At 47.8% G+C, this 11,047-nt stretch overlaps 1 protein-coding gene across 9 annotated transcripts in view; it reads right to left on the reverse strand.

Moving 5' to 3' along the window:
- AGFG1 (ArfGAP with FG repeats 1) overlaps positions 1–8,172 on the reverse strand; it is a 169,444-nt gene extending 161,272 nt beyond the window's left edge. For 2 of the 9 annotated variants that reach the window (XM_068280525.1, XM_068280518.1), the window contains exon 1: positions 7,734–8,171. In XM_068280525.1, the coding sequence (XP_068136626.1) occupies positions 7,734–7,900 (167 nt within the window). In that variant the 5' untranslated portion in view covers positions 7,901–8,171. Of the gene's footprint in view, positions 1–7,733 lie in introns of all 9 variants that reach the window. The other 7 variants (XM_068280517.1, XM_068280521.1, XM_068280524.1 and 4 more) reach the window with 5 other exon arrangements.
- Between the last annotated feature and the right edge of the window lie 2,875 nt (positions 8,173–11,047).

Below are 11,047 nucleotides of genomic sequence, written 5' to 3' on the forward strand. Positions count from 1 at the left end.
ACAGTGGACAGGCAAAGATCTTTTGGGTAGTCTGGCCACTCCGGGACAGCAACTGGCCAGCAACACACGTTGCTCACTACAGACTACTGAGGGTTCACAGAATGGGTAAGCTCCAGTATCTGGAGACTCCTAGATGTTTAAACTGTGTCACACATCTCATGGCTTCTAACCTCCCTTGCATTCAATTTTTGCATCGTCCGTGGGAGGGAAATGTTTGTTTTAAATGTGTTTTAAATAGTGTAGCTAACACTAGGCTAGCTACACGTGCCCAAGTCCCCCGGCACCGATCTGATCCCCCTGATCGCTGCCGGCTATAATTACCTAGCCGCGATCCCGCGAGAACCGCAACTTCCCCGAACAGCTTCTGTTGTCGCTATGGCGACAGTCAGAAATGACGTCTGACATCGACGTCATGCCCTCATGCGCAGTCCCGATCCTCTCCATAGCTACGGCTGGAGGCTATTGGAGAGGTTGCGCCATCGCGGGTTCCGGGGGGGAGGTATGTATAAGGGCGGCAATCGAGGGGATCAGAGGGTGCCGGCGGCAATCGGGGGAGACATGTAGCTAGCCAAGTGCTAGCTACATGATATAAAACAATTTTTATTAAAAAAAAAAAAAAAACCCGGGGCCATACGATCCCCTGCGGCGGTATGCCGCTCAGGTGGTTTAAGTAATAATTCAAGCTGTTTGGTGTCCAATGGAGTTGGTGCAGCATGATACTCCCAGTGTTTACCCATGTGAGCGTTTCATGTTGCGCCCGTATAATCAGCGGAGTGCACGCTTAAGACCTGGTCCACACTATGTCTGGAAACGTATCCGTGGCTGCGTTTTTCAAACCTGATGAAAAACGGAGTCCCGGATACTAATGTTCAAAATAGCAGCCAGGCTCACCCAAGTAAAAAACGGATCCGTCTGCGTTTGCGGGGACCCGTTTTCAAAACCTGAACGGAAGGTCCGGACCTGCTGCATTTTCACGCAACGGATCAGGACCACGGATACACGCAGGGGTAGTGAAAAGCAATGAGAAAACGCATCTCCAGCTCCACAGGCAAAAAAACTGATGTGTACATATACTCCCAAATTTCACAACCAACAGAATTCATGAAAACTCGAACAATGCTGCAATGGGAGAGGGACCTGGGTACCACATTAACCCCTAAACGCTGGTCCAAATGCTGCCTAACCCTCACAAAAGGTAGTAGCTATTTCTCTCATATTGAGACCAACTATAAAATATTACACAGAACTTATATAACCCCCATTAAAATGCACGCAATCTCGCAGGCCAACACACACCTATGTTTCAGATGATGCGGCCTACCAGGGACCATTGCCCATATATGGTGGTTCTGCCCAATTGTCAAAAGATACTGGGACCAAGTTACTTCCATTCTAAGTACGGCTCTAGAAAAATCTCTCTCACCAGACCCCCTACTCCTACTACTGGGAGACAAGCCACCGGGTTGGAGCTTCCCCCAAGACAGGCTCTCCCAGCATATAGCCAAAGCCGCAAGAGTGCACATAGCACGTCAATGGAGGCAACCAACACTGTCAATGGATCTCACAGATCATATTATTAGCGATATATTAATCTCGGAACGAACGCTAGCTATAATTAATGACAATACACTTGCCTTCATTAGAACATGGCAGCCCTGGCTCTCTTGCTCCCATACATTGAGTCTGCGCTCTTGTGCCCTTTCTTTTTGATTACCAGCTATATTACTGCAGAAAAACCCTGCACTACTCCTGAATACAACAACTAATGTAACGACCGTATGCATCCAACCAATTGTATTTTCCTGATATCACTACTAATGCCATGACCGAATTGTACCATTACTTTCTATATAGTGTTTATGTACTGTATTGCCCTATGTTAAGGGCTTTTTGAAATGCGACTTTGCAATCTTCTGCATATTTCAATAAAAACCTTTGAAACTAAAAAAACTGATGTGAAAATGGATAGCCTGAGCTTTATGATTGGCCCAAAAAAATCCTCCCACTCCTTCCTAATGATGGAGACGTTTTCTGTCAGGGAAAAACTGAACGGAAACTGATGCACTTTCATCAGTTTGCAGTACGGTCTGTACTTCCCCTAATCTTCCCCTGATCCGGACTGCAGTGTCCGTCCTGCAACTGTGTCTAGTGTGGACCTAGTGTGGGGAATTAGGGTGGTGCATGTTTTAACCTATATCTCCTTTCCTTTCAGGGCTGTGAAATTGGTACAAAAAGCATCCAACTTCTTAGTTTATAAAACCACCAACTCAGACTCCATGTACCAAAAAATTGCTCCAACTCCTCAACTCAGTCTAATACTTACCAGGGCTGTGGAGTTGGTAAAAAAAATCATCGGGTTGACATTTTTGAAACCACCGACTCCAGGTATCCATAAATTGCCGACTCCACGGCCCTGTTTCCACTGATAAGAATATATGAGCAACCAGCTTTGACATAGTTCTATTTGTCCAAGAACCCATTTGTAATCCAACGCTGCTGTTTAAAGTGCATCTATCATGAATGTAATAAATCCCAAATCCTAAAACACACACCTTCCCCGCTGCACTGTTGTCCATACTCCCTGCTCCTGCAGTCTGTACAGCACTCAACCCAAACTGTCACCAGAGAGATTGATTCCCAATCCCTGATGGGCCACAGTAATTATGCGTATGTAAGCAACATAAAGCTACCATTGCGTGCTATAGAACTTGAAATATGACTGAGTGATAATTTCTATTGACTTAAAACTGAGCCAATGAAGTCCAGTGACTGCTGATCAATAAGCTGTTTAACCAGAAGCTACTGAGCAAGGTTGGCACTGCCAATTTATGTGTAAATTCGCCCGCAAACCTTCGCTTATAACATGAAATAACGCCGTTCTCGCGCAAACCTTTGCACGTGGCAGATCGCGTGACAACTGCTGTGATAGCAGTTAACACGCTTTAGTGAATCAAGCCCAATAAGGGAGTCCAAATGTTGGAAAAGAAAAGCTGGCCATACACGGATCAATTTTTCGGATAGAATTCTGGTAGATTTGACAACTGTGATGACGGATCTGTCAGGTATATATTACTCCAATAAATCCCACTGATTGACTCTCAAACTATTTTGTGCAGCTTATTGATCCAAAGTCTGACTGGACATGTTAGAAAAACTGTGAGATGGGGGGCAGCAAAGGAGCAGTGGGGGAAATCAACAGCATTGCATCAACCAGTACAACACTTGCAGTTCAATCCACATTTTAAAGATTTCTGCTAAAATCTATGGAAATTGAGTTTGCCATATATGTTTGAAATCGATCACTGTGACCGAATTCCAATTGGTTAGAGTTGGATTGGCATATCGGGACAAAATTGACACGTATATATTAGGTGACCCAGCAGGAAACTTTGGTGCAAGATCTCTTTACGAATATCCAGAAAGCAGAAAATGTGCAATATCTGTATATGGTTTCTCACCTAAGAACGCCTTTAAGTGACCTGAGCACCTTAACTATAAAAATATTTCAAACAAACCTTCCTTTAAGGGAGATTCGTAAATGATATCTAATTTGTGGGGGGCAGAGTTAAATTAAATTACATATGGGGGTTGCTCCGTAGCCCTGTCTCCACAAAGGCGTCCTTACTGTCGAATGGCCACAACTCTAAGTGGCTACGAGTCAAGCATGTTCCAGGCCACTGGTGCATGCTGGGGGATGCATCGGTCCCAGCTGCTGATGCATGCCAGGGTATGCAGGTTGCCCGGCTGCTCTGCATGTCGGGAAATGTAGTCTTTGATGCCTTTACATATCCCAGGCAGGAGATGCAAAGACTACATCTCCTGGCATACACAGTGACTGGGCATGCTACATCTCCCAGCATGCATAAGTGGCCGGAACCGCCATCTCTCAGCACACACCAGTTGGACGCCTTTGTAGAGACGGGAGCTACGGAACAACCCAATAGACAAATGCTGCCCCTTTGAACCTCCGGACTAAAAATCGACTCAGCAGCACTGAAAAGGCCTGGTGTTTCTTTAACAGTTTCACAGCATCAGAACTTTGTTTCTCTTATACAAGCCTCATTTTTAGCTGCACAGATGAAAGCTGCCCGGGCTTTTTTCCCCTGATGCTGTGCAAAGCATGATGGGATTTCTGATGTTGTTCTTATTCTACTGTTTTGGTCTAATTTTTTTTTTTTTTTTACATTTTGAATTTGACATTTGAAGCCTAGTGTGTGCAGCTGGGAGGGGTGATCAGGACACAGGACAGTTGGAACTGTGTCTCCTGCTCCTTGTCACCTCCTTTCAACCAAAAAGATGGCTGCCCCCATGAATCACAAATATTTGCCTGTTCTTTTAAAACAGGGTGGGTAAGAGATTATATTACCTATCTATTCCAATTAACATAACTAATGTAACTTGATGACAGTATGTTTGTTTAGGCTGAAGTTCCCCTTTAACACACATAGTAAACATTTACGTATATCCCTTGGGGGGTCTCGTTTAAAATATTTTTATAGTTAACCTGCTGAGCGGTCTGGACGAGCTCAGCTCGTCCAGTACCGCCGGAGCCTGCCGCTCAGGCCCTGCTGGGCCGATTTGGCTCAAATAAAAAGCAGCACACGCAGCCGGCACTTTGCCAGCCGCGTGTGCCACCCAATCGCCGCTGCCCCCAGCCGCCTGAGCCCAGCGTAGCCAGAACAAAAAGTTCCGGCCAGCGCTAAGGGCTGGATCGGAGGCGGCTGACGTCAGGACGTCGGCTGACGTCCATGACGTCACTCCGCTCGTCGCCATGGCGACGAGGTAAGCGAAACACGGAAGGCTGCTCATTGCGGCCTTCCGTGTTACTTCTGGCCGCCGGAGGCGATCAGAAGAACGCCTCCGGAGCGCCATCTAGTGGGCTTTCATGCAGCCAACTTTCAGTTGGCTGCATGAAAGTTTTTTTTTTTATTAAAAAAAAAAACCCTCCTGCAGCCTCCCTGGCGATCTTAATAGAACGCCAGGCAGGTTAAGGTGCTCAGATCACTTTACTTGGTGAAAGTTGCCTTCTTAAGACAGAAGGAAATTTGGAAGAATTCAGCTATAAGTGAACATTTGTGGTTACCCACAACGCACCACTACTGAATATGCAAATTATCTCTTTTCGCCCCATAAGCCAGACAAGCATCCATAACCGCTGGTGTATAGAAAGGCTATAGCTTTAAATATTACACAGCCACAACAACCCCACATGTAGACAGCCTGTTTCTGGCTTTTGGATCTCATCAGTACATGGCAGGGATTGATATGTAACCACAAATGTTCACTTATAGCTGAATAATTGCAAATTTCCTTCTGTTTTAAGAAGACAAATTTCACTAAGCAGTGGTTATTAGTAGGAGGGCTTTTCTGTCTCTTTTCACACCCTATACACTTCTAGTGGTTTGGGACACCCTGAGCTGCTTGGTTACTCTGTCAGATCACATCAATGATGCCAATATAAAAAGCTACATTTTCACCCAAAAAAATCAAAACCCATTGTCTTAATTCACTAACCTTTGAGTGAGTCTAGTGAAGTAACTCCTTTACTTCAGTACCAAAAGAATATTTCACTCATACACACAGACTTATATTCCCAAAACACGTAATATGATTGCAGCACAACCCAAAACTAGAGACAAGCAGAGAGTCTGAAGCGAGAATAAATCTCGCTTCAGACCTCATAAATAGCAGGGGCACGTGTGCCCCTGCTAAACCGCCGCTATCCCGCGGCTTAACGGGGGTCCCTGATCCCCCAAATCCCCTCCGTAATGCGGGGGAGCGCTTCCTGGTTGGGGCAGGGCTAACCACCGCAGCCCTGCCCCACGCGCGTCTGTCAGCGCGTGTATCTCCGCCTCTCCCCCGCCCCTCTCAGTCTTCCTTCACTGAGAGGGGCGGGGGAGAGGCGGCGATGCGCCGCTGACAGACGCGACTGGAGGCAGGGCTGCAGCCGTTAGCCCTGCCTCCAGGAACGACCAAGTCTGCGACCAAGTGTCGCAGTGGGGGGTTTGGGGGTGAAGGGACCCCCGTTTAGCGTCGCTATAGCGGCGGTTTAGCAGGGGCACACGTGCCCCAGCTAACCATGAGCTCTGAAGCGAGATTTATTCTCGCTTCAGAGTCTCTTTAAATTCCAACTTTGAATGAGTTTGTAGAATGTAGGCTCGCTATACACCAGCGGTTCTGGATGCTTGCTTGGCTTACCAAGGGCGAAAAGGGATAATTTGCATATTCACATATTCAGTAGTAGTGCATTGTGGGCAACCACAAATGTTCACTTATTGCTGAATTATTGCAGATTGCCTTCTGTTTTAAGAAAGCAAATACACCAAGCTTTGTAGAATGGAAATTACTCTTCACTTGGTCTGGGCTAAAACTTTGGACACTAGTCTATTTACCGTGTTTCCCCGAAAGTAAAACCTACCCCTAAAGTAAGCCCTAGCAGATATCAAGCAGTATGCTTGAAATATAAGCCCTCCCTGAAAATAAGCCCTAGTGGCAGCAGCAGTACCGACCTGTCCCCCCCCCCCCCCCCCCCAAGCCCCTGTTATGTCGCCGCATTACCTCCTACTGTCCCCGCTTTCAGAACGTCACATCCCCGTGCTTGTGGTCAGACCACCGGCGGCAATTCTTCTGAACCGCAGATCAGCTGCGGGTCTGACTACAAGCACGGGGATGTGACTTTCTGAAAGCGGGGGTCAGTAGGAGGTAATGCGGCCACGGTGGAAGCGGTGGGGGGGGGGCGGGGGCTGGCGGAACTTCTTCACAAGTGGGATCTGGCTATACAGTTGGGGGGGGGGGGGGGGGGGTTATCTGGCTAGCAAGGGGGTGTCTGGCCATAGACAAGAGGGGGATTTAGCTATACATTGGGGGGGCAGGATATACACTAAGGGGATGGGGATCTGGCTGTATAATTAGGTGGGTCTGGCCTAGCTAATTTGGCCATAAACAAGTGGATTGGGGGATCTGGCTATAGACCTGGGGGATCTGGCTATTCACAAGGGGGTTTTCGCTACCCCCACAAAATATAAGACCTCCCCAAAAATAAGTCCTAGCACAAATTTTGAAGGAAAAAAATAATACAAGACAGTGTCTTATTTTCGGGGAAACACGGTAGGTGCCCAGCAGGAGACCTCACTGGAAAATTTGGTCAACATAATTGGGTGGACAGCAATCTCAAACTGCTAGGTTTATAATAGGTTGTAGTAAACTAGGTCCACGCTATTCAGCCAATTACAATGCTCTGTGCTGTAGAAGGGGCTGTGATTGGCCAACTTTTACCAATGAGGTCTCCTGCAGAGTCCCCAAAAGTAGACTAGTGCCAAACTTTGCATAAGACCAATCAGATTTGGAAGGCTACTGGGCAACACCTGATAGCTTGACTGATACATCTGTTGTAAAGTAATAAATAAACCAATGATTTTCAAATCAGATTAAGATTCTAGTTTAGCCCAAGTGCATTCCATTCATTGTACAGAAAACAGCCTACTCAAACTGAAGCTCACACCACCCAATGGTCACTATAGAGGCTGATTTATCAAGATAGGTGTCAAGCAGGCTGGAGCCCCATTACAACAGTCATCTAGAGCAGCCAATGAGCATCCTGCTGCCAGTAACTGGTTGCTTTGGGTAACTGCTGCCTGTGCAGCTGGCATGACACATCAGCCCCAGCGAGGAATAACAGGATCATGCAGCAGATGGGAGGCAGCCGTGCCAGGCCGGGCACTGCGGCTACTCACAGGATGCCGGAGCAGGACGTGCACACGAAGGAGCCCGTCGTCATGTTGGCGTAGGTCGGGCCGCGCTGGTCGCAGTCGAAGCACTTGCGGTTGTGGGGGAGGCTGGTCATCTCCCGCAGGAGCTTCAGGTGCTTCTCCTCCTGCTTCCGCTTGGCGCTGGCCGCCATGGTGAGGCACCGGGCGGGGGCGACACACCGGGAGACACCGGGCGGCACCTAGCAGGCACAGGCAAGGGCCAGTGACGTGTGTGGGGGCGGGGAGTGAGGGTGACGTTAAGGAGGGCGGGGCGAGATGACGTGAGGGGGGCGAGTTCAGGCGACAGCGGAGTGGCGCTGAGTGCTTCGGAGTAAGTGCTGTACGGTGCTTCTGTGGGGGAACTTTCCTCAGGTTTCACAGTGAAAGGAGAAGGCGGGAACAAAATATACACGTTCAACGTCATGAGAAGGCAGCCGGAAGCGGCAAGGGCGCTTCCGGATTCCATCACTGGTTGCCTAGCAACCACATGGGAAGCGAGCTGTGTGATGCTCTTGACATGTCAAGTTTGTCCCGCTGTCCCCGTCAATGCCTGTCGCGCGCGCTACCGCCAGAACCTGAAGCAGTGTATGGAGGCTGCCCTATTTAGTTCAATACCTGTTGCCTGACAGCCCCGTAACCCGTTGATCTGTTTGGCTGCAGTAATGACTGAATCACAGCAGAAACAAGGATGCAGCTGATCTTGTCAGATTTTTGTCAGGTTCTATGGCTAAAATTATTAGGGACAGAAGATCAACAGGGCAACCAGGCAACTGGCATTGCTTAAAGTGAACCTAAAATGAGAAGAATATGGATTTTCCTTTTAAAATAATACCAATTGCCTGACTCTCCTGCTGATCCTGTGTCTCTAATACTTTCAGCCACAGCCCCCTAACAACAATAATTGCAGTATTTGTATAGCACCTTTCTCCTGTTGGACTCAAAGCACTTGCAAGGCAACCACTAGAGCACACTCAGTAGGCAGTAGCAGTGTTAAGGAGACTTGCCCAAGAAACTCCTTACTGCATAGGTGCTGACTTACTAAACAGGCAGAGCTGAGATTTGAACCCAGGCCTCCTGTGTCAAAGGCAGTGCCCTTAACCATTACACTATCCAACCAAGCATGTAGATAAGGTGCTCTGACTGAAGTCAGATTGGATCAGCTGTATGCTTGTTTCAGGTGTGTGATTCAGCCATTACTGCAGCCAACGAGATCAGCAGGACTGCCAGGCAATGTATTCTTTAAAAGGAAACATCCATATCCCTCTCAGTTTATGTGCAGTTTAAAAGGAAATAAATATGGCAGCCTCCATATACCTCTTGCTTCAGGTTCCCTATAGCCCTTGAGGTGACCCAGTGGTAAACCTCATAGGGAATCTTGCTGTTGCAACAGAGCAAATCAGCAGGAACTACTGTAGATTAAATCTGAACTACATGTTGTGATGTACATATAATTCTGTTTGCCACTATACTGAGATACATCAAGGCTAGACTGTACAGGTGGTTGTCATACATGAGCTGGCAATGGTACGTGTTCCAATGCTACTGACAAGCATCATCCCCCGCACCCATCCCCTCTGTTACCATTGCCCACAGTCCTTCCTAGTTTTTATCCTGGCCAGCTGTGCTTAGCAGATACATATTGGCACAAGTCTAGCTGAGGTATGGTGACCAGACAGCCCAGTTTACCTGGGACATTCCCAGAATTAGGGTCCTGCGTCTTCGCAGAACACTCCCAGCTATGGGAGGTGCGCAGCTGCATGCTTGCACATGCGCAAAGGCTGGCAACCTGGCTGGGTCGGCAGCTGCTATGGAGGGGACCCTGGTAGATTGGCTTGGAGCAGAGTTGTGGTGAGGGACAAAGGCTTCCAGAGACTGGAAGAAGCCCCGGGTAAGTAAATCTGATTTTTTTACATTTCCCTGGATGTTTCCCTTAAAGAGTATCTGTATTGGAAAGAAACCCTCTGGAGGATACTTACCTCGGAAGGGGGAAGCCTCTGGATCCTAATGAGGCTTCCCCCGTCACTCTGTTGCTTTGCCGAGACCCCCCGAATCGCGGCAAGGTGAATATTTACCTACCGCAATCCAGCGCTCTTCATTTGGGTTAAAGGGAACTTGACCTGAGTAAAATTATTTAAAATGAACACATGATGTAGCTGCAAATGAATATTACATACTTACCTCACCGTCAGTTCCTCTCAGAATCTCACCATTTTCTTCTTACAGTGATCCCTTCCAGTTTTGACAAGATTTTGATATACCAGTTGCTGTCAGTTATATATCAGCTGCGGTCAGTTACAACTGAACAGTGGCTTAGCTAAGGAGCTGTGGGCCCTGATGCAAGTTTTACATGGGGCCCCCCATGCACACTATACATAACAATTGATACAGTGCACCAAAATCTGCCAATGGCAACTACAGTGTCAGAGGTGCAAGAAGGGGATGGAGAACAGCTTGTTAATGATTACCACTATTCAAAGTATCTATGGAAGTGATTATTATGAGCACAGGACCAATAGAGAGCTAATACTGTAGTTGAGGGAGGGCCCTTCGGGGGCCCCTCTGGTCCAAGGGCCCCCGATGTGGTCACAACCTCTGCAACCCCTATTGCTATGCCCCTGCAACTGAATGTGCAAGGTAATGTCCATGTTTCCCTATGGCTCAAGTGGGTGATATAACAGTTTAACAGTGTGCTGACCAAGATCCTGTTATGGGGTAGTGGCCATTTTCAAAATGGAGGACAGAGAATTTCATAGATCTCAGCGGACAAACGGGAAGCAGGAGAGGAGAAAGAGATTGATGATCAGACTACATGGGAGGTAAGTATGACCTGTGTATGTTTATTTTCACTTTTTATTTTCAGTTCAGGTTCTCTTTAAGGCAGAAATAGCCAAACCCAATCGATCCGCTCTACTGTCCTTTTGTGCTTGCGCAGCAGAGCGGATACGATCGGGTTCAGCTATTTCCACCTAGCCCGAACAGGACTCTCCGGGATCCAGCCTGCGCTGGATCCCGGAGAGGTATATAAATACTCTCTTGTCAGGGGACGGGGAAGCCTCATCGGGACCCTGAGGCTTCCCCCTCCTGAGGTAAGTATCCACCAGAGGTTTTTTTTTTAGAGTACAGAGTCTCTTTAATGCCACTGGAAATTTGGGCGACAGCAAGTTGAGCCGAATGACGTGCTCAGCTCCCATTTCTCCGGCAGCATACATATACATAGCCAACTGGTTACCTAATACTGCAGGATTGCCTCTGGTTCCTACTCCTGCTAATTGGGGGACTCACCGGGCTACCTAATACTG

The sequence above is a fragment of the Hyperolius riggenbachi genome, chromosome 4 (assembly GCF_040937935.1).
Source record: "Hyperolius riggenbachi isolate aHypRig1 chromosome 4, aHypRig1.pri, whole genome shotgun sequence".
Classification (NCBI taxonomy): domain Eukaryota; kingdom Metazoa; phylum Chordata; class Amphibia; order Anura; family Hyperoliidae; genus Hyperolius; species Hyperolius riggenbachi.